Genomic DNA, 24,842 nt, shown 5'->3' with positions numbered 1-24,842 from the left:
GGTTGGTTGAGGTTTTGCAGTTGTTCTGTGGTGATAAGATTTTCAGCTGCTTTTCTAACGGCAGTGTTCTAAGGGTACAGATATTTCGGTTTAATCTTCGTGACATTGAGCATTGCTAATGCCTCTGCATGTGCACTGATCCTCATTATGGTCTGGTTGCTATTGCTCTGAGAAGAGGATGAGTGCATAACAGATGAGCTCTCCATGGGTATCAGCCTTTGGAAGACTGTCGTATGAGCAGCCATTCTATGGCAGAATTTCCTTTTCCTCAACAAAGGCACTTTGTTTTTTCAGTTTTCTGAAAAGATCTGAACACAATTTGAATTAAAGAGTACACTGTTCTTCATCAAAGGCACTTGGACTAGTTGCACAGTAGCTATGCTTGTGTGTGTCTGACTTGATTTGCACAATATTGTTGTGTTTCATGTTACAGGAGGACAACAGCAAACTAGATGTATCGTATCTTGAAAACATGGGATAAAACATGCCACACTGCTTTTGTGCCCCTTCTTCCTGTGTGGAATGCAAACACATCAGAATTGTTCCGCCTCCTTTTCTGAGTCTCTCCAGTTACAGTACTGGACCCACATTTATGTGCAAACACAAAGATGAGGTTAAACAGAGCAAAACAAAGAGGCTGTTCTGAACAGGGCTGCTTAGACAGAGGGACATGTTGCTGCGATGTTTGACCCTTGTGGTATATTGGACAAAACGTGTCACAGACATTTCAGCATGGTGTTCACTTGTGGAAAAGGGGCAAATATGTCCCCTTTAAGAGACGGGAGAAAATAAAACGTCATCCTCACTTCAGGCCGCACAAATATTCACAGATGTTTGTCTGAGATGTTGTCTCTGCGTCTGAAAGGATGCGTAGCTGTCAAGAAGTCGATACTTAGAATAATTAAACAAACATAATTTGTGGAGGGATAAAGGAGTTGTCATTTTGATTATTTGGGAAGTAGAATATTCAGAATAATTGTAGGAAAGCAGAAGAAAATTCACTGATTGCCTTTCTTACAGCTTCCACTCTGCTCCAGAGAATTTCTAAGAAGTCTGTAGAGTGTGAACACACGAAACTCTGAAGAACAGACATTGCATTTAGTCACTGAGGCTTCTGGGAAATGTTCTGGACGTTGTATTTAATGGGTATTTGACTGGAAATCAAATGTGACATGTCTCATGTCTGTGATATTATACAGCCATGTTTATTACTCTTTCATCATGAGGACATTCACATGCCACTTTGGGCCACAACAAACTACCCATCTCATTCTAATGACTTCAGGATTTATCGCATTGAAGCAAAGTGTTTTTACACTCTCCATCTTCTGGGGTGAAATCTGAGTGAAAGTAGCTCAGGAAATACCCTGAGATTGTTTGAACTCCTCGCTAGCCTGGCCCTAAGGCACTCAGGGGAGGTGTGCTTGTTTCTCAGCGAGCTCAAATAGACGCCGACGCCAGTAAAAAGCTGTAAAAGCAGAAATGAGTCACAGCAGGTAGCATCTTTTTTTGGGAGGGATTATGGCAATCATGCAGTTTTAACCACATTTGGAATGTGTTGGTTTTCTGAGATGAACCGACACATTTAAGACCACCTGCCTAGTCTTCTGTCAAATGTTCCCAAAGCCACGGAAAGGTAATCAGGATTATGAAAGGAGTTTCTAAGCAGAATTGGTCAAGGCAGGGCAGTAACGCTCAAGCATCTGAATTGTATTAAAAGTGCTACAGGACAAACAAGCTTACCTGAGCTTACTCCCAATGCCAAGCATCAGCATGCAGGCGGTCCCGCTGCCCAGCGCTGATGGTTTTCTTTATTTCGGTCAGCGTGTGGTGTACTCAGTACTATGTTGGGGAGCAGTGTGTGTTGTACATGCCATAGACATCAGTTTTGTCAGTGCCCAAATCTCAACTAGAGCTAGACCTGTCACAATAATTACATTATTGTGCAATATATGGACATTTTCTCAATAGTTTTTGCTGACCTCTGTATCACCCATAGGAATGAATGTCACCAGTATTTTATCCATTCATGCTGTTCTGTTCTCTGGTTTTCTCTGTTCTCACTTTTCTGGGCTGTTGGTTGATTCTGTATGTTGTAATAGCATTTTTATGCTCATATATTATCATTATGACAATATCTTTGTGTGGGAGGATGACAAGGGTACATGTTAAAACTAACATACACTTTTAGGACAGAGGATTTAAAGGACATGTAGAGGTGTACTCCAGATCTTGTTATTTGCAAATACTAAGGTTCCTTAAGACCTGAATGGTTTTAACGTTTTGGCTCAGGGTCTATATTCTCATATACATAGCCACTGTCCACTTTTGTGAATACTTAATTTACTGTGAATTTGCTCATCTTGTGAAAGAAACAGTGCCACAATTTTCCGGCAATTAGCTCGTCCTCCATTCGTCCGAGTAGAATGTTCTTCAGTTCAGACCAGGCCCTGAGTTGAAAGCCATTATTTCTGTCTTTCTGTGAATCGTGGTGATTATAGCAGTTTTTCACTCAGTCCCTCAGTCATAGCAGGGGCAGGAGCTTGTTATCCTAGGTGTTGTTGTCATGGAAACTTGGACCCCCACTCACCCCCAGGGCTTTTATGGGGGTGGTGTGGTAATCATAACAGTTCCTGGGCACTTCGGTGAAGCTTTGTAGACAACAGCAGCTGGGGGGAAAAAATGAAGGATCCAACAGTTTCACAGCGGAGCAGAACGTAACGAGAGGTTCCACAGCACACAGTCCGGCTCAGGACAGCAGCAGAGCAGGGTGTGAAACAGAAGCAGAAGCCCCACACTACTAAAAGTAAAGGGGTCGTTTCTGCTTGGTTGGAAAAAAAACCTGCACCCGCACAAGTCCTCCACTGATTTGGTTTGACACCCCTGGATTAAATGGTCTGTTTCTGTCTCTATATTGTCCTCCTGTATGAGGGGACATGGCAGTCTGTCTTTCTTCAACACTGTCTCTCCCTTCTCTACCTCAACCTCTCTCTCTCTCTCTTTAAACATCTCACTCTTTCTTTCTTTCATAATCTCTCTCTCTTTCTCTCTCTCTCTCTCTCTCTCTCTCTCTCTCTCTCTCTCTCTCTTGCTCTTGCTCGCTCACTCTATCTACTTTCTAACTGTCTGACTCTCTCTGACTCTAAGCAGAGTGAGGCATCATCAAAGCCTCTAAATGTAACTGAGAAGGCTCAGGGTGTCATTGCAGATTGAGAGCAGTTTGAGACCTCCGCATTAAAACAATCCTTAAAGTTACCCTCTGTTTTCTGATGCTTGCTATTTGTCAGCAGTGTTTGGTGTAAGGTGTAACTACGTATTTACTGCCATTTTAACAATGTACAAATAAATCATATAGTTCATAATCCTCAGGAATGCTAATCTAGTCTTAGTCCCAATTTTGACATCTCATAATTTGTGTGTAGAGCAGCATGAGATTCACTACAGGCCGTTTCGCTGCCACACAGCTCCTGGGTCCTGGAGGTTTGAGCCCTCAGGCTATGAGGAGTTTGGTATATTTCCCATGTGTCTGGGAGTCCAAGAACCCGTGGAAGTGCAAAACTGTCGATGGGTGAGTGTGTGTGATGGCTTGTGACAGACTTACAGTTTGTCCAGGGTGTGCTCCTGCCTTGCCTCCAATGATTCTGTGTAGGTTCGAGACACACCACGACCCTGAACAAGAAGCAGCAGTTACAGAAAATGAATGATTTGTGAATGTAATGCATGATTTGTACATGTTTGTATTTATAGAACCTTCTACCCCATAATTGGCATACCAGTCCTTCTTAAAAAAAACTAGAATTTTTATAATGATATATTTATTTTTCAGGGTAATACCAAATATTAGGCAGTTTACATTTGCGCCAGAGGGGGTGGCAAAGTCTTTGTCACGACATCCATGCTTTGAACAGAAACGTTTCTTCTGTGGCACCTGACACTCCAGCTGTGGACTGGTGTATAATTGAAGTAATAACACATCAGGAGTTTTTAGGTAACAGTACGGTTTGCATTGCACTTAGATGTGCAATGGGAAAATTGTTTTCTTGACCATTCCTGACCATTAAGTAGATTTATGTAAAATTCTGTAGGAAACACTGATAATTAAAGATTTGACAGTTTTAAGGTGCACCCATTTTTAACAGATATTCAGTTGTACACACACATAAATACACTTTATAGAAAAGCACGCAATGAAATGGGATGCAGTCTGTCAGCTACACATGATCCTAATATCACCACGATCAGTGCCACATGTTTGCTATAGGGCTATAAAAACCCCAGCACTGGGCTGTGGAACAATGGACCTGTACTCTCTGTTAAGACGGAGCACCATCCAGTAGCTTTGGAATAAGTTGCATGGTGTTTGTGATCACACCACCAAAAAACATCAACACCAACAAAAAACACCCAATATCAATAGGTTGAATACCATCAAAACCTCACAGAAATGAGAATAATAGAAGCTGTTACTGCAGATATGATGGAGCACATTCAATTCTTTTTTTTTTTTTTTTTTTTTTTTGGGATGAGTTGGAGTGGTGTTTGTAATCCAGAACTAGTCAACCAGCATTGCTACCAGGCCATATTAAATATTCTTGTGGTTAAACGCCCTAAAGGTTTCTTTGAAGAGAAGAGGATGTTGTTGAGACAAAGACACAAACTCCACATTAATGCTCTTAATTTCAGAAATACTTTGGTTCATTCTGTGTATATGTGAAGCAGAGGAAGGTCTCAGTAGAAGTGAGGAACTGAAGAGTCTGTGAATGTTAGGGTAATCAGTGTCTCATTGCAGCTGCTGGCTGTGTAAGTAAATGAATGCTTACTGGTAAATTATGTGTTGTCATGAATAATTGAAATGAATAATTCATGCTTCAATTAAGCCCCATGCATCCTCTCGTGTCTGAGAGAAGGATGCCTCTTGGATCCAAGGTGTAGGTATTTGTTTCAGTATGTAATGCAGTCATTACCGTTTACAGCTGTGGGTATGGGTTTTTTTTTAAGCGCGCCAATGTTATTATAAAATGTCTGGCACTTTCCGTCTGACGCAGGCACTTAAAACTGAGGCAGTTCGGTACTGTACAAAACATCTCCAAGCTTCAACCTCCCTGACTGACAATGTTTATAACTGGATTTCCAGCTCAACTCAGAATGTGCAGAGATGCTGCTGTCTGCTGCAAAACGCTTCTGTTTTGTTTGCTTTTTTCTTCCACAGACTGGCGTAGCTTGTCTGGTTTGCTTGTTGATTTTTCTTTTGCACGTGTTTAATGAGGCTCAGCTCCTACACTGATGTGCCATTAGGATGAAGGCCTCTCAAGGTTATTATCCCAGGGAAAAAAAAAGAAAAAAGAAAAGCATCAAGCCCTACCTGCAGAGCAGCATCGAGGCCAATTACAGCGAGGCAGCATAGGCGGCTTCTTATGATTGCACCTACGGGGGGTACATTGGGGTGAGCGAAATTAGAGTTATTTAAGTCTGCCTATGTGTACGTGTGGGAGTGGAAGGTGTAATTGCAGATGTTTCACATACTTTTATGAGCCACTTGGAGTACCTCTGTGTTCCGCTTCTGTGCTTTAAATAGCTGAAATGTCTCGGTTTAATCGGAATTGCTCATATTTCTGGTTGATTCTGTGCCTGTTTCTTTTTAAAGCTGATTTCTAAAGCAACATTCTTGCTCACACTTGAGGAATGAATACCAGGCCCACGTTGTAGGATAATTGAGCTGATTCTGAGGCAGATTGAGCCGTCCTCACAAGCACAAAAGGTTGGGGGTGTAACGATGCACAGAATGTATAAGTCAGTCCAGTAAAGTCTAGTGGGATGTCTGTTGATATGTATTAGGTAAAGCACAAATAAGGAAAACATGATTTGTGTGCATTTAAATTGTGTTAATAATAAAGCATTATCAAGGTTTTCATACAGCTTTCAACATTATTGGTGCTTTTCCATTGTATGGTATGTACACCTCTCAACTATGGCTCTACACACGTATTGGGATCTGGCATATTTTCAGCTACAACGACTTACCCCAAAATGTCGTCATCTCAAAACTCTGTCTCTAAAGGGAACCTTGAACACAGAAGACAACAACAGCAACGGAAGGGTTAAGCATAGTTTATTTATCGTGTGTTTGCATGTGGTTGTTGTCGTCCTTTGGGACTGAACTAGCTTAGTCGTGCATGAATTCAGACAGATCAGTGTGGTTTTCTTTACTTGTTGCTCCATTCACCCGTCTCTGGAGTCTTTTATTGTCCACTAATTTCAAGGAGCGTTTGTACCACTTCAAAAGACCACAGCGCAATTGTATGTGCTGCAGTTGTGGGTGGGATAAAGACAAACGTGATCTGTACTGTATCTGCATTTCATCGTGTGGAGTGATGCCTCTTTTACCAGACAGTGCTCTGCATGGGCTTACACGTCATGTTTTGGTCCCTGCTTTGCTCATTTGGAATCGTGAATGAGCAGGTAGTAAAGAAGTACCCGGTTCCAGATAACTGGTACCAAATTCGCCTAATCGAAAAGGCAGACTAAGCCCGAGTAGACTAGTGTAAGTACCGCTCAGTGGAAAGGTGGTGTGTGAACTGCAGGGTGGATGATATGTTTTACCACTGTTTTCAACAGACATGCATTCAATTCCCCACCTTGGTAAGCACACCACCCTACACCAATAAGAGTCATAGGGCAAGACTCCTAATACTACAGTTACTCATCAATAATGTGATTAGAACTGTAAGTCATAATTGAATCTACTAAACGGCTTAGTCCACAAGGTGTCATTATCCTCTCCACCAACAATTGACATTCCACTAGCCAACTGTTAAGAGAATTGGCCATTAGTGTTCTCCTCCAAGCATGTTGAGCCTCTGTGATGTTGTGTTAGTGTACGTTCGAAAAGATGCAGAAGGGCTTCATGTCTGGAAGCACGTACTAGCCTTTGCCCTCCCAGCTGAAAAGCATCGTGTGACTAGGGGCTACTAACTAGAGTGTAAAATTGGTGGTGGGTTAATGGGGTAAAAAAAAAAACAATTGGGTAGAAACAGTTTTGTTTATCCATAGGATGTTTTTTATGAAGCTTAATCCGCACACAAACTTTTAACATGTGTCTAAAAGGGACTCGGTTTTTCCAAAGACAGTCTATATACTTTTATTTTTCAGTCACAATGTGCAACATGTTGAAGAAAAAAATAATTAGGAGCATTAATATTCAGAGGGAATTTGGGACTGCCCTTGAACAGTGTTAATATTTAATCAGTTAAGTACTTCAGATGTATTTCAGACAGGTCCCAGTACCGTCTTAAACGCTTAGATCTTTGTGAGATGGAAAGCTTCCTGGTGCTTTTCCGAGCATGGAGCATTATCAGTGACAGATGTACAGGTTGGACCTGCATTTTCTCTGCTCTTTCCACCCTCAGAGCCAGATGAAAGCTCCTTTTCTTGTTAGGAGAGGGAGAAAAAAAATTGAGCAGGCGGAGGGGAAAAAGAGGGCTTTTTCAAGCAGCGGGCCGTTTGATCTTCTTAAAGCACGAGGGCTAAGCAGTGAGCTGCTGGCCTTTTGTGTGCTGTCCTTGGTCCAGTGCCTTTAACACACACTGTAGAGGAGGATAATGCAGATCTGATCTGGGAACAGTGCTGAAAACAGCTGATTGAGTGGGAGAGGAGAGGGTTACGGTGAGTGTGTGGGGGATTCGGAGAAAATGGAGGGAGTGGTCAGTCTGACAGCTCAAAGGAAGAAGCCTGGTGTTTGATGTGAAGCGAGAGACTGTGTGTGTTTTTTCTTAACCCCTTGATACCTGAGAGCTGGAGTAGAGAGCCCTTGAGAACAACTACAACCTGTGTAGGGCAGCATGTATTTATGTACTATGTTTATCATTTTACAAGCCTGGGAGTCACTTGAAAACATGACAGACATATTTTTATGTAATTTCTATATAGTTACATTCATTCAGCTATAATAACAGCCACTAGTTTTGTAGGACGGCTTTACACTAGATTTTGAATAATCTGTGAGGGATTGAGAGCATTCAGCCACATAATCAAAGGACATTTCATCCCAAAGACATTGGATGGAGCTGTATTTGAACAAGAGCTAAAATCACAGCCTTTATTACAGCAACATACACCCCCAATTTCAATTCGCTCCCTACTCATTCACGTGTCCCAACCTAAAGAGTTCAACAGATTCCTTCTTCCACCTGAAAGCGAAGAGGGTGTCCTAAAGCTCACCCCTGACCTTATACCCTCCCCTAAACTGGAAGCACCTTCCCTGGCACAGAATGTGACTTTATATGTAGTGTCACTCCGTAGTGGAGTGTTAGTGAGGAGGGAACAGTTTGGGAAAGGCCAAGAAATTGCAAGAAGCTGTGCTTCAGCCTGAGCTACTACAGAAGGTTTGAAGAGTTAAATCACAAAACAGCATTTTTAAAAGACTTTTCTTTGTGATTAACCCATGTCTAAGACCCGACTTACACAGAGCCGTTCTGCTGCGGTCTTGATGCTCATTTCTTTGGTTTGCAACCATTACAGCCGAGCTCTGATTGGTCAGTGTGATATTAAAACATCTATACAGTGCAGAAACAGGCTCTAATTGAAAAATTAATTTGGCCGTGTAGTATGTCACTTTTTTAAGCCGTAACGATGTGAGAGGCCATTATTATGCATGTTTGTTTTCAAAATGTAGCTTTTGTTTTTTGTTTTTTCTGTGTGAATAGGCCTTAACGCTTCTTGTCTGTGTTCAAATGACTTCAATGATGAGGCCTCTTTTTTTTGCTGAAGCATGTTAGATATAAAATATGACAAATATAAGATTATCTAGGTGTTGTACAATAATTCCTTTGTCTCTGTCTTGTGTCTCAGCTCAGGAGTGTGTATATGTAAGACAGGAGTGTACGGAGACAAGTGTGACGACTGTCGACCAGGCTACTTCCAATTCAGCAGCACAGGGTGCCAACCGTGCCAGTGTAACAATCATTCTAACAACTGTGACACACAATCAGGTGAGTACATGTGTGTACACACACACACACACACACACACACATACACACACTAGTGTTAATTTTTATTCAGTTTTAGTCATTCTTCTAGCTAAAATGTGCACAAGTTTTAGTCTCATTTTAATCATTTAAATATTGTTTGTTTTAATCGACAAAAAATTAAAAACATTTTAATCTAATTTTGTTCCATTAAATATTAATAAACAGCCTAATTTTACTCATGTATTAATACATTTTTACCATTATTTATTACTACTTTTATAAACAATTAAAAGTTATGTTACAGTTAAAAACATGTTAAAATTATGGAAGGAATATGCCCATGTTTTTGTTCAAATATGTTCAAATGCATTTTTTCTTAAAAAAAGAAAAAGCGTCGACTCCAAAAGTGCAGATAATTTACTGGCCACCAGTGGATATGAGCAGCTCCCAGACGCTCAAAGAAATGATTCTTTGGAGTTGATCCCATCTCACTAGCTACATTTACTTTTAACAGCAGTTCTCTGTTCGTATGACTATTTTTACACATCGCACGAAGAAAATACTGAAATATCTGATGCTAAGTCACAGTAAACTATGCAAGTGGAGTCGACTCTCAAAGAATCGTTTCTTGGATCGCTGTGACAATAGCAGACAGCATTTTCCTGTTTCTTTTTTGTTGTGTCTTCACATTATCATTTATTTTTTATTCGTTGACAAAAAGTGCAAAACGTCATAGTTCTCATCTTCAAATGATTGTTTTTTTATCTATTCTCAATTAGTATGTGTTGTGAAAAACAAGTCATCAACAAATACTTTCATCATAGTTTTCATTAACAAAATGAACACTGATACACTCTCTGAAATCCAATTAGTTCATTAGCCTTCTTTTCCAAAGTGTTATTTATTATGATAAATAAACATGTACACTGCACAGACAGAAAATTACTTCTTTGTTTCTGCATTCATTGTTCAATTTATCAGCTCCACTGACCTTATAAAAGCACTTTATAGTTCTACAGTTACAGACTGTAGACTCAGACATCAGCAGATGAAGATGTCACTGGTGGCCTTGTTTGAACTCTGGACAGTCTGCAGCCTGTGAGCCCACCAGCCACGACATCAGCCCGCCCTTATACCATCTGCAAATGTATTGGATTTTTCTCTGCAGAGGTTTGAGCTCATAATATCTGCTGATGCTCCACAGCGAAGAGCTAATTCAGTTTGTGTTCGCATAAAGCAATGGAGTGCACTCCTAAAGGCCGGAGTGTTTAAAGGAGGAGGGGCAGAAACACTGCGCATTCTGCATCTTTAGGATGAGTTCGATTTCAGCGACTGCATCCTGCGTCCACGCTCTGGAGTCATCATTCTGACACAATGGCAACACTAGCACTTTCCTCCTCTGGCAGTTCACGCTCAGCAGCTGCACACATACATTACACAGGAGCCACTAATTCCTCATGACTTACGACCAGTAAAAACAAATGAGCCCACCTACACAGCTCTGTTTTCTGAAGGCTTTACCAGACCATGGTTCATGCTTAGACCTAATTATTTCCTCATTGCAGTGTGTAATAGCCGTTTTGTGGACTCATATGAAACCTAATATTTTGTTATTATGGTTTCTTAACGGTTATCTAGCGGAAAGCCAAGCTTAAAGACTCTAAAGTTAGTGTGCTGCTTTTTTTTGGCGTAGTGCCATTTTTTTAGCAGTATAGTGGTTTGTTACTGATATAGCAGGAAGTCAATATGAAAATAAGGCTTCCAACCACTCACCATGTTTTCACTTGCCCCAAATGAGATGATGGTGTTCAAGCAGTCCAACAAAATAATGCAGGCCAATTTTTTTAACACAATGGAAGGGAAGTGAGCAATTTTCTGGGTGTGTTAGATTGCATATAAACGTCTTCTGGTTTTTGCTAGACTGGAATGCCGAGTTTGATACACGTGACAATGATATATTGACAAAACACATGATAGATTTTACCAAACCTTGATTATTTGTCAAGGGCACTAGTTTGTAAGTGTAAACGGTTTTTCTGACCATAGAAGTGTGCAGTATGGTGTTTCACGAGGCTCCATTGTAGAGTCTTTTATATTTCAATTTCTTTACCTGTAATGTATATAAACACAATATTAGCTGTTACTTTTTTGTTTACTTTTTGCGTTTGTTATTACTGACACATGATATGTGTAAATGAAGACAGGTTTAAAGTTCGTTATTCCTATAGATTCTACCTACTAAAGGCAGAAGAGAAGCTCATTGTAGCAATCTCAAATTTCAATGTCTTATATGATGTTTCTTGCCAGTCCAGGCTTGAATATATTTGTGCGCCCTGGTATAATGGCGGAGGTGTTTTTGCTGTAAATAGACAGCAGCAATTGCATTGCCAATTAAAACAGGCAGTTGTCCTCTCACACTGACTGCACTGACAGTGATGCACTACAATTTATTGACAAGTGTTTTCCCTCCAGGTTTTTCATTTGGAACATGTCTGGTTTTTGGTTGAAATCCTGCAGGAAATGGTGATTTAGGATTTGAATCTGTACATGCTCTGTAGTAACTTTTGAGGTGTTTTTTTTTAATTTCCCCCCTTCAGTGAAACCATGGTAACAAAGATTTTGTCTTGAGCTCGACCAGTGACTTGGGCGACAGGAGGAGAAAAATCTGTGAGTGTAAACAGAGTGTAAACTGTTCAAAAACACAGTTGCAGAGGCTTTCCTTGACTTTAACATTATTTTCTAGGACTGTATTTTTGAATTTGGATGAAGTGCAGCATTGCCTTTATTGAGGCTACATTTATCAGAAAAAAAAAATATATATATATATATATTCTTACCTCAAAATAGACAAATATTGAAGTCCAGGCCTATTATTTTCAGTGCAGGTTTATGCTACAGTTCCAGGCCTTGGTGTAACTGGATGTTGGAGTTTATAAGAGAGTAATATCTGTCTTAAGTCTCTCTGAATATATCACTTGAGAAACATATCCAAAACAAGACTTGCTCTGTTCATACTTTCAGAATTGCTAGCATTGACAGTGACGTGTTGCTGGCTGGTTGCCCTTCTCTTTCTCTAAATCGCCTCCAGCTAGTTCAGGATGCAGAAGTGTGTTTGCCAGGAATAGAAAAGTAGAACATATTAATCTGGTCTTATTCCGTTTGTGTTGGCTTCCTCTTGAGTTTCACATCGACTACAATGTCCGTTATGATATGTGAAGCTCTTAATTGCCTGGCTCCAGAATATATTAGGATAGTTCTATAATATAACTAGTCAGCATGTGTTGATTTATTTTTCCTGTAAACATAACTACAAGAAGTTTAAACTGATACTGTCTCTTGAAGCACACACCAATATTTCTAATCTCAGTCCCAGAGTTTTGTCTTTTTGTTTAAGTTTTCATGTATGTTCAGCTTGGTTGAAAATGAAATGGAAAGTGCTATAAATATATTGGGATTGATGGGTGGATGGATTGATCGATTTATCGATTAATGGGTTGATGGATGGATGAGCACCAGGACGGGAGCAATGGAAGGAGATGGCCTGGTCCGATGAACCACGTTTTCTCTTACATCATGCAGGAGGCTGACAGGATGTTGTATACTTGGGGAAGAGATAACACCAGGATGCACTATGGGAAGAAGGTGTTCAGGTGGAGGCGGTAGGATGCTCTGGACAATGTTCTGCTGGGAAACCTTGGCTCCTGGCAGCACATACCAACTACTTAAATACTGTTTCAGACCAAGTTCCCTTCTCATGGCCATGGCATTCCCTAATGCTTCATTCCCCAAGTGGCCTCTTTCAGCAGAATAGTGCACCCTGCCAAAACACTCTTCCTCTTTTTAAATTTTCTATTTATTTTTACCATCAATATAAAACCTCTACTCTTGGATATCCTTGAAAGGCTAATGCAGGGTAATTTTCGAGGCATATTTCAGGTCACTGGCTGAATCTGTGTACTTTTGTCTTTGTAGACAGCAGCGTAGATGAAGGTCATGATGAATGTCAAGGACTCTTGTAAATTGGATACAGGATTTAATTATTCATTTTATATAGATTTTAAAGGTGCAGTTTCACATGAATTCCTGTTTGGGTTATTGTAGTTGACCTGTTTAACCTCCAGAGGTCACACATCCCCATTCCTGATCTGTTTAAGCAGCCGAAGCATAACCTCAAAGATAAACACTGTGGTTTGGGTGGTATTCCATGAAGCTGAATTTTTCACTTTAGCCAGATATCTTAAGCCCAAATCAAGGCTGTCCCTAAGGAAAGTAACTGGGGACTTTTGCAGTTATTTGTAGGCCTTTTGTAGGCAGAAGGCACTTTTGATTTATATATTGTATTATTTCTTTGTATTATTGTACACAAATACCAGTGTGCTGCCATTACAATCATGGAAAACTGGGAGTCTGGCAACAAAAGTGAAAAGTGGATGCTGAAGGGTTTTGGGCCAAAAACTATAACAAACCTGGACTTCTGGGTTAATAGAATAATGTAATACTGCTGATAAGTCTCAATACAGATCAGAAAGGTGATATTCATTCATTCATTCATTCATTCATTATCTGTAACCGATTATCCAGTTCAGGGTCATGGTGGGTCCAGAACTTACCTGGAATCATTGGGCGCAAGGCTGGAACACCCTGGAGCGGGCAGAAAGGTGATATGCTAAGTGATATTCCCCTAGATTTAAAAGCCCTGTTTGAACAGGATATATCTGTTCCAGTCAGTTAGAGGATATGATCTGATTTACAGTGCAGTTTTGTTGCTGATTTCAGAAGCTAAAGCTCAAACACACACACACACACCCTGAACAGAGTCAGTGTGTGCAGGCAGTCCAGATCAGTGCTGAAGGTGAAATGGAGCAGTGTCTGTCTGTCTGTCTCAGTCTGTATCTCTCACTTTCTGTCTGCATCTGTTTGCCTGCCCCTCTCTCTCTCTCTCTCTCTCTCTCTCTCTTTCTCTCTCTCTTTGGAGACTGTTTGGATTCTGTTTCATCAGGACAGCACAATTTGAGCTGTGTGTCATTTGGTGTTTGGTCAGTTGTGTGCTGTTTTGGCCTCTGATCAAATTACATTTGTTGATATTTTTGAGTGAATTTTGAGCCTTTCTGCACAATTGTAATCACAACACTCGTTTCATAAAAATCAGATGATGTTTCCTCTCCATTTGCTAGCTAGAAAATGAGACTGGAAAAGAACGAGAACCAAGTGAAAATGTCTAAAAATTAGTGTTTCTATTCCTTGCTCCTGACTCCTGGGCTCTCGCATTTAAAGGAGCAGGCAAAGAAAGTTCTTGTTCTGAATAGACAATGTTTTTTTTTTTTTAGAAATACATTGCAGATTTTAGGCACAGATCTAGTGAATACAGCAAAGTGATGCAGCCCAAAGGTATACATTTGTATAATATCAACACATTCAGCATTAAGCAAATCTTAGTCAGAACAGGCATATTTGAGAAATTAATGCATTTGATATGTTGAGCCTCTAAGATATCATACACCTCTTTTAGTTCAGTTCTTTTTGTGCTCTTTTAATGAAGCTTTTTGACTCCCATCCACACTGAGGCAGATGAAAGGACAGTGTGATTATTGATGCCGTCCGGCGCTGTGGCTGCCCGCTGATGTACTGTACTCCAGCCCCTCTGCTTTAACTCAAGCTGTGCTCTAACATTTCTGGTGCCTGCCTCTCTCCTGCTGAGTCTTTCACACACATGCACACACACTCAAACACCAGCCAGATATTACTGTCTATATAATGTGTTTTCTAAAGATTTATTAACAGTCTTTTTGAATTTTAAGCAGTTTGTGTGTGTGTGTGTATGTGTGTATGTGTGTATGTGTGTATGTGTGTATGTGTGTGTGTGTGTGTGTGTGTGTGTGTGATCTGCATTTTAATCATGTACTGTGCTAAATTTAAAAATTTACTGCAGTTGCAGCTTATGGTGACTGTATCAACTAAACAAGTGACCAAGCCAGTAGAGCAGTTACCATGCAGTGGAAAAGTGGAAATAAGGTACATAATGGTGCCTGCTGCACCATTTAAAGGATCACTATGTAATATTTTTACCTTAAAATTACACATTCAAAATCATTGTGCTGATTCACTGACCTGTACAAGGGAGAATGGAGCCTTTGTTCTTGTAATTCTGGATTTAGCACTACAGAAACTGCTCTGTGAAACTTTTAGGGGAGGGTAGAAAACCACCTCCCACTCCCTCCCTATTCATACTGATTTCAGTATAGTGCTGTAAAAGTGAATTACACTAGAGGGAGCCCTAGGTGCAAAAAAACCCAAATCTTACCCAGTGTTCCTTTAACGTAAAGTTGGGGGATAAAATCTGACGTCAGACTCTTGCCGTTGTGAGAAGTGAGTATTGTGTTTTGTGTTGTGTTGCCAGTTTGGTCCCCATGACCACCAGGAAATTGGTGGTGGGGAGAGTAAACACCAGCACTGTCTCCTCCCTCAACATCTATAGTTCAGTTGCTATTGAGCAACTACTTCCAGGTGGCGGAGGATAATTGACCACATCTTCTCTTTACAAAAACTTCTCGCTACAAAAACACTCTCAGGCTCATTAATACTGACCATATTCCCCCTCACTGTTTTAATAAACCCCTAACAGCAGGAGAAGCAGGAGCTTGAAGGTTAAGCCTCTGTTATGCAGTTGTAGAGCCAGCTTTACCCTTCAGCCCAAGCACACAACACTGATATGAGGCCAACCACAGTCTGCTCAGTGTAACCAGCCACAGAGTGAATGAGTGACACCTTTACAGCAGTCTGTCTGAGAGCATGAATTATAAAGGCTGCATTTGGCTGCTGTAGCATGGTTAATGGTAATGGTGTAAATATTCATGGTAATGTGTAGATGCATGATGTATCAGTAGCCAATAATTCATTTGTAGATGAGTGGAAAATGTAATTATTATTATTGGTCTGGTTGTGGATTTATAGCTTCCTGCTTTTTAGCTTTTAATGATTATTGTTGGAAATTTGCATAGAAGAATAGCATAGTGGATAAATAAAACTCCTTGTCTCTCACAATACCATTGTTCAGTTATGCTTCTGTGTGCTTTTTAAAGGTGAATTATTAATTTTTTTTCATATCATGTTGTTTATTTTCAATCTTACATTGCTCTGAGTGTGATTTAAAGATGCAAAACTCCTAGAAATGGTTTATAACTCAACATTTGAATTTAAATCAACGTTTTATTTAGTGAACATCTGAATGTCAAATATTACAAGTACAATTTAATATACTGTATTTAAACAATATTTATTGTCAGATATCACACAGAACTGGACAAATCATTAATATAACACAGTGTAAATGTTCTTTGATCATTTCAAGTAAAGTGTAAAAGTAAAATGCTTATTAAATTGAAATGCCCAAGCGCTTTTACCCTCTAATGCCACACTATCATCAAGCCTCCTCAGCTCGCGGCTTAACCAGCAAACTGATTGGCGTTTTTTGCTGAAGGGCGGGACTTTATCCATAACGAGCAAACTGATTGGATCATCTGGCTGAAGGATGGGATTTATCTGTAAATGAATGCCTTGTTGAGCATTCTGTTAGACTGCCCAGATCTGATTGGCTGCGTAGCATCACGTGTGTTATGTTTCTTGTGCTGCTAAACCTGTGCTGTAGTCTAGAAAAGGTTTTGCTGGTTAAAATACACACCCCTTTCAAACTTAAATATTTCTCAATATCAGTTTTAGGCCCAGGTCCTGATAGGACAGTGTCTCGGTCTGGAGCTGGACTGTGGTACACCTATTAGTGACCGCTGACATAGGTGCACTTGTAATCACTTACTCACATTTATGCTCTGCTCCACAAGGGGGTGCTACTGTGCTTCTCATCAGTGACACTGTGCCCTGGTTATTGACTCTGTTCTAGTATTGTGTGAATATTTGTGGGATGTTTCCCTGTTCATTGTGCTTTTAAATCTGAATCTTAACACAACAGAGTAGTGGAGTAGTGACACATGAGCCTGAGGTCACCTTTGAGCAGTGCCAAGTGCTGGTGTATTTTTACAGAGAGGTCATCCAACATAACAACAAAGTGGTCAAAGAAGGGACAAACTGATTTAAAGCCTCAGTTTCTGACAAAACCTTGGGTGGTATAGTGTATGACCTTAGTTCCTTGATGAGCATGCACACTCATGATTTTTGGCGTGTCTTCTAGTGTGTGTGTGTGTGGGTGTTGAACCTGTGTGTTTACACAGGCTGTGGACGCTCATCCGTCCTCAGACACAAGGGACAGTGCACTAATGATCCTGATCCTGCTTCTGCTTTGTTCTCCTTCTCAGGACACACAGCAGGAGAACACGTACACACACTCCTGTCTTTGATCCTTGCTTTTTGGCTGCGGTGTTGAGTGTTCTCCTTGTCTCCGGCTGATGGAATTACACTTTTCATTTCATTTCTAAAGCCACTCTTTCATGTCCTGCTTCTGTGTCAACAATGGCATGGGCAAATACATTCGGCTTCATCTCGCCAAAGCTGTCACCAAGATATGAGTCAACAAATGGGGTTCTGCCACAAAGAAACAGCAAAGACATTTATATAATATGGTACCTGATGGAAACATCATCACTGTAACTTCAGCTGACTTTTTAAAATGAAAGTGATTATTAGAGTGTAATATAAATACAGGAAAATTTAATTCTGTCTTTCGTGGTGTGCAAGGTGTTAAATGTTGCTGCCTGACCCAATATTTTGAAATACATATGCAGTGCTGTGCATAATTCATAGACCACCCTATTATTTATTTTCAGTCAGGAACATCAGAAAAGCTTGAATAATACAGTCATTTTACCGTTTCTTTTAAATAATGAAAAAGTTAAAAAATAACATAAGCATTGCATTTATTTATGATCTTTTCAGGTTATGTTTTGGGGATTTTGAGGCAAAAACTAGGAACCTGCAGAGATATTTTCACACCCCCAAGTTCAGTCTTAGAAGTTAGTTGCCCTTTCTCTACATTACCATCCAATTAACAAATGTTTCCTGTGTTCATTGTTGTCTTGACAGCTCCACAGGGCAGTTTCTGACCCAGAGCATTGTGTTCTCGGGGGAAAGATGGACTGTAACACTGGATTGTTTCGTGTCTAAAGCAAGTGTGGAGCATGTTTCATCTCATTCTGCAGGCCTGCTCATGGCAGGATGAAATTAGACTGGCACAGTGTGTTGTGTCATGGTTTAAATCTGCTGAAAGAGGGGTCACAGCATGTGCATGTTCATGCTGCACAGGGTAAAACAAAGCAGAATAGAATAAGAGCTTTCTGTGGTTCCATGTTTCCTATCACTCTGTAGTATACGCAAGGAACTTTTAAAAAAGTTGAGTTTCTATCAATATGTGGAATAATGCTGGGATTGTTTGTTTTCATTAATTCTGTTAAAGTAGCATGGATTTTTAAGCCATGGAACAAAAAATGTTAAGGTTAAAAATAATCAGAAATGCTTTCGAAAGACTTTAAAGGAGCAAAGTTATTTGTGTTTGTGGTTTAATGAAGGCTTATGCAGTGCTTTATATGCCCTGTGATGGTCTTATTAATGAATATGACTCAGTTCACATTACAACAGTAACTGCTGTATGTTTTACAGCAAAACAGCGACTTTCATCAATGCAGTTGAATTTTTAAATTGATGTTCTCTCTACAGCACATCCTCGGACATTTGTTTGTCTTTAATTGGCTGCATGAATCTCCTCCGTCTGAGCTAATTGCTCACAATGAGCACCTGCAGAGAGAGGAGAGCTGTTACAGCTGGTGAAAAAATGATTTATTCTAAAAAAATAAAATCAATAATCCTACAGGGATGTATGCTGCAGCGTCCATAACACAGGTGCTCATCAGCATGTGAATGACTGCAGCCTGTGTGTGAGAGAGAGAGAATCGTAACATCCGTCCCAGTGCTACTATAACAAACCTGTCTGCCTGCAACCAACTGTTCCTCAAGCTCTCACTCTCACACACATTCTCTCCCTATGTCTCTCTTTCATTCTCTTACTGTCCTTTTCTCGTTCTTCTGTAAGTGTTTCTTTAACTTTTATTTTTTTCATTCTGTTGAGCATTTCTTTCCATCTCTCTCACTTTCTTTCTCTCTGTCACTCACACGCAATCCTTTTCTCTCTCCTCAGCAGTTCCACTCATACCATAGTATGACTGCTCCATTTTTTTCCATTTACAAGCTCATGTATGCCTGTGGTCTGTCAGGCTAGTTACATAACAACAAGACAAATACCATTCTGTGTGTGTGAGTTGAGTGATATAATCTCTTAATAGAGCTCTCATAGGGTTGGGCAATTAATTGAAAATTAACCGAAATCTACATTAAACTTCTAATCAAGCTAATCTTTTCTACATCGATAATATCGGTTATTTTTTTACTTTTTTATTATTATTCTGTTATTGTCTCCACTGTGTGTTCATGTACTGTTCCTTTAAAGCCATGCTACCAAGCTGAAGTCATGTGATTCTGCCCCTATCTGCTACATGGAAGCAACCTAAACACAGAGGCTGACCCAGCGACTCATACCAAAGAAAAACACAGCGTCTGTGGTTTGGACGTGCTGTGTTTTGACTATAATTAATATGACACTGAACAAAAAGTCAAATGTAAATGCTGAAAAAAAAAACAGTTTCAGCAACCAAAGCACAATCACACACCAAATATAAACTTTGCTCAAAAAGCAAGAGAGGAACAAGCTCCCAGCAACATTAGAAAAAATATTCCAACTTTAACACTGGAACACAAGCCTCATCACTGACCATTCATGTTTTCTCAAGTTTCTTCTTATTTGCTATAAAACTCTTAAATTTGTTTATTAACAACACTCAAAAGCTCTACAATCTCATCTCCAGCAAGGCTCACAAACAAGCATGTCTGATTCTACCTGCATCTATACATTTCTCTATACCTGTAATTAGAGCAATAATAATACACACTGTTCCCTAACAGTTATTTACTCCGTATATTTGTATATCGTCACTTTTCAATAAAAATCATGTATCTCCATTTATGCTGATATTTAAACTACTACATCATCTGAACACAGCATCTGTCCTTCACATCTGTCTATCTGTCCAACCTACACACTCGTATCCTGTGAGTCTTGCATACTAACTCATAAGACATGCATGTATGACTCATATATTTACTCATCTGCAGTAAAATAGGTGACATGTTTAATAATGAGTACTAAAACTCATTATCCATTATGAACAGTAATGAATAATAAACTTGTCAGGGGCAACTATGTTTGTTTATAATGAAAATCTGACTGAATCCTATACTTGTGGCCATGCTAAGGGGACATTATGTCCTGTACTGTCCTGAAATACTTCTTAACTCAATGGTCTAATTTACAGAATCATATTTTTCTTCTCAAATCTAACTGTACTACTCTTTAAACAACAGCCATAAACATATATACTGTACAAGTTCATTTAAACATACAGATCATGATTTTTTTAATGACAACAATATTAGACAAACCGACTCCTGAAAAGACCGAATCCTAGGAAACCAGTGATCCAGATGAAAAGCTGAAAATAGTTAGATCAGTGATTCGTAAACATTTTAGACCAATTGAAATCCATTATCAAACCAAAACCAAGTGCTGCCTATAAGTCATATCACAGAAACACACACACACACACACACAAACTTGTAAAGTGCACATACAACTTAATTTACAGCTTACCATTTTAGTGAAAGGGCTGGGTGTAACTGAGCAGTGAAAAGGACTAAATCAGTGAGCTTTTAATGAAAATCTGGCACAGCCTCCATTTTTGTTACAGTATTTGGCCACTCTTGATCAACTCTTTGGCAAGTGGTGAACACTTCCTTCACCAATTTTGTATGACTTACCTATATTTGCAATGCACAGACTAGCATTGTAAGATGTTTTTTTGGAATTTGGAAACTTCATTGTGGATTTCCACTGCTTCAGATCTCTAGCAGCCCTGCTGTATCTTACACATCACAAACCCCTCAGTGTCAATGTTCCACCACCCAAATCATACCTGCTTTGTGGGGTCCTGACCACTGAAGAGCAGGGTGAAATAGGGATTGGAATATATGCAGAGAAACAGGTTAATTTCTGTCTGTAATTGTAGAACTACAAATTGCTCCTAATCCAGTGATCGTTCTGTGTGTATGTTGGAAACTGAAAAGTTATGCATTGATTGTTATTGCTCAGTCAGGTTTATTGTTATGGCTTGGCTTTTTTCAGAGCTCTCATAGACTCTAGTTTGATGACCAAAATTCCTGGTAGATTTAATGGATTCCAAATATAATCATTAGTGACACCCCTTATTACACCCAGTCCTGCATTTGGGGCTTGGGGCTGGCTCATATGGCTCATGCTTTCAGCCAGCATGCTGGGTCCTATTGCCAATCCCTAGTGTGGGTTTGTTTTTTTTTGTTTTTTTGCCATGCAGTGGAGCTCACACTTGTTGCTGGCTTTGGGTTTAATTTCCTTTTTCTGTTGGGTTGCATGGTGTTTGTTTTGTCAGCTGTGTTGCTGATGAACTCTGCTCTGGAACAGCCTGAGTGGAGCAAAGTCCTGTCAGTCAGAGGAGTGTTTACTCAACTCTCTCTCTCTCTCTCTCTCTCTCTCTCTCTCTCTGCTCTCCCTCCCTTTTCTCCCAGGCATATGTTTGAACTGCCAGGGCAACACCAAAGGTCCTAGCTGTGGGGAGTGCAAGTACAACTTCTACAGAGTACCCGGTTCCGCCTTAACCGAAGCCTGCCTACCCTGCCCATGTTCCAGCGTCACCTCCACAGGCAGCTGCACACTCGGTGAGTCCCTAAAAGCATCTGAATTAGCCTAGCCTAGCCAGCAAACTTGTTTCCTATCATTTGCATTAGCCTAGCCAGCTGTAGTTCCTCAACCATCACATCCTCACATAGCTGTGTTCTTGATAAGTTCCTAAAACTCTCAAGTTAGCTCAGCCTCATTGGCTAAACCTTTACTCATTCATGTTGGCTTAGCCTAGCTTAGCCTAGCCTGCTGTATTCCACCCACTCTGTGTTCTGAAGGGCTGCTGAGTGAACCCAGGCTGAGACGGGACACCCCCCACCGTCTGGTCCCAATTACTTGTCTGTATCTGGCACTATCTCATCCATTCTCGCTAACAGAAGTGAGATAGTGGTATGGGAGGGGGCTTAGGTTCAAAAACAGGTTCATTTTCAGGAATCTGAAACTACAACATCTTACCTCTCCCCCTCCTTAACGACCTACGCCGGACAAGAGCGTATTTTCTACCAGAGGACAGGAGCCCCCTCATGGTTTGTTTATGAAATATAAAAGGCAGGAGTGAAGGGGAATGGTTTAGGTTCTCATTCTAGGTGATCTGCCTCTCGCTGTTATTATTACTATTATTATTCTTAGTAGTAAAATTTTCTTTTGGAAGATATGCAAGTAAGTTGGGAGTTATACATGTAATGTGTAATATATATATATATATATATATATATATATATATATATTAGAGAAAGGAAGTGAGAGCTCTGCTCACACTCTCTCTCGTTCTGTCTTTCTTTATACTGTCTCCATTTCCCTTGCACAAACTTTATCTTCATCTTTTCACTTGCTTTGTGTGTGTGTGTGTGTGTATGCATGTGTATGTTTGCTGACAGAGGCTGTGTACAGCAGCTGTGGTGAGGTACAGACCTGTGTGGGTGTGGTGTGCTGACAGCAGCAGCTGTGTGTGTGTGGGTGGGGGTGTGTGTGTCTGTGTGTGTGGAGCAGCTTTGTTCAGTTCGAGACTGAGAGCGGAAACACTGTAGGCCAGAGAGAGGGCAGACACCCATACAGTGTGTGTTTATTCTCACTCTGTCATAGTGAAACTGTTCACTTTTATATCAGAGGGAAGTATGAAATGGAGTAAATGAGTAAGTGAGTCAATATGACCTTAAATACGCCACTTTTTTTCTTTTCTTTGATGAGTCTGTTAGTACATAAATACTATGTCAGTACATGCAAATGTAAAGTAAATCTATCAGTGATGACAGAAGTCATATCTCAGAGTTGGCGGTGTGTGTGTGTGTGTGTGTGTGTGTGTGTGTGTGTGTGTGTGCATGCATGTGTTTTTTTTTTTTTTTAATAAAATGAACTATTATAGCAATAGCAAGTGTTGGTTAATCTGTTTTTCTATTTTTCTTTTCCTGACTTTCTATATGTCTCTAGTCCCTTGCTTTGAAGGAGATATTTATTCTCGCTATCATAGTTGAACAAAACTGACCACAAATCAGGTGTGTATAGTACATATATGTATGTGAATACTGTATTAAGCTGTTAGTGAGCAGTGAGATGTACTGTGTGTTAGTGTGTAGTTTTCAGTAGAAACATTAACATTGTATTAGGCTGTTAGCAAGCAGTGACGTTTACAGTTTAGGGCTGTGCCATATTGTATCATTCACGATAATATCGTCATTGTTTTAAACAATAAAAAAACATCCATAACATGATATTCTGACTTATTTGTATAATGACTCAGCACAGCAACCATTCTGTGTTTGTTTTGTTATTTACTGTGAATCTTTAAGGTTATTTTTTGTATAATTGTTTCATTTTTGCTGTTTATACGCACACACTAAATTTTCTGCACTTTGGTTGTGTGGTAGATTCTTATGCTACATTATTACTGTGTTAGTGTGTAGTTTACAGTAGAACCATTAACATTGTATTAAGCTGTTGGCAAACAGTGAGGTGTACTGTGGGTTAGTGTATAGTTTACAGTAGAAAGGTTAACGCTGTACTCGCTGTTAGCGGGCAGTGAGGTGTATATTGTATATATTGTATGTGTGATATTGTGTAGTTTACAGTATAAACATTAACACTGTAACTAAGCCGTTAGCGAGCAGTAATGTGTACTGAGATGAATTTCAATCGCTCTGTTTTTCATAATGTTGTTCCACTTCAGGGAAGTTGCTTTACATATGTCCTGTCATAGTACATTCTCTATGTGTTTACAGATTTATGAACAGGTGTCTGCTAAGGCACCCTTGCTCAGTCTGTCCTTGCTCAATGTTGGTAAGCCATAATCTCAGGGGAAATCTTTCGGGGAAATCTCAGAGGAAAGATTTCGGGGAACAGGGTGACATGTGTTTTTGTCATTTGTCACTTAATAATTTTGAGATTTTGAGATTTGATGTCATGGAACAGAATGACCGTAGTTTTTATTTTCAAAACCCAATGACCTTAAAACCATCAACAGGTGTTTTTGTAACCAGATATGTTCGTTTGTGTGGCCCCACCATAAAGAGACTGATGGATACGATGCATGTCTCCACTGTGTAGAAACAGCACCTCTGAGTTATTGGATATGGTAATGAGATGCTAATCTCCAGAGCTGACAGGACAGCAGGCCATTTTCCTGACAGACCTGATCTCGTAGTGAACGTAAATTGCTGATGAGGTGCAGAGGAGCACACCAGTGTTAAATTAATTCTTTTCCCATCAGGCCTTTGCTCTTCATTAATGAGGCTGACTTTGGGGGCAGGGCCATTCTAAGATAAACAAGGGACTTTGCCCATTCCACCAGAGACTACACTGTAGCAGTCAGTTACAGATCACACATTTATGGATATAAAATGGGAATCTCTCAGGGGTTTTCAACATTTTCAAACTCAATGCTTATCGCAGGAAAGCAGCACACAGGGAATGTCAGGCCCTGTGTCAGTAAAAATGGATCAGGGCTCGCTCCTTTGCTGACAGTTTAAGTGCAGTGAAGTGTTGCAGAAATTCAAAGTAACACTAATCATTTTATTGGTTCCCTGACCTGTAATAAGGAGAATAGAGTATCTGTCCTCGCTGCTCCCAGGCTTAGCACTGCAGACACTGCATTATGTAACTTTTGCAGTTGGA

At 40.0% G+C, this 24,842-nt stretch overlaps 1 protein-coding gene across 5 annotated transcripts in view; it reads left to right on the top strand.

Moving 5' to 3' along the window:
• si:dkey-220k22.1 (multiple epidermal growth factor-like domains protein 9) overlaps window positions 1–24,842 on the top strand; it is a 120,140-nt gene that overhangs the window by 68,407 nt on the left and 26,891 nt on the right. For 4 of the 5 annotated variants that reach the window (XR_010800376.1, XR_010800377.1, XR_010800375.1 and 1 more), the window contains exons 3-4: window positions 8,848–8,987; window positions 21,623–21,772. Coding sequence is in view for 2 of the 5 variants with exons in the window: in XM_066660723.1 (XP_066516820.1) it covers window positions 8,848–8,987; window positions 21,623–21,772 (290 nt within the window). In the remaining 3 variants the exon portion in view is untranslated. The remainder of the gene's footprint in view (window positions 1–8,847; window positions 8,988–21,622; window positions 21,773–24,842) is intronic. The other variant, XM_066660724.1, reaches the window with a different exon arrangement.

Source organism: Hoplias malabaricus, chromosome 2 (assembly GCF_029633855.1).
Source record: "Hoplias malabaricus isolate fHopMal1 chromosome 2, fHopMal1.hap1, whole genome shotgun sequence".
Lineage (NCBI taxonomy): Eukaryota > Metazoa > Chordata > Actinopteri > Characiformes > Erythrinidae > Hoplias > Hoplias malabaricus.
Note: the sequence above shows the minus strand (reverse complement) of the source record. Positions and strands in the feature narration are given on the sequence as shown.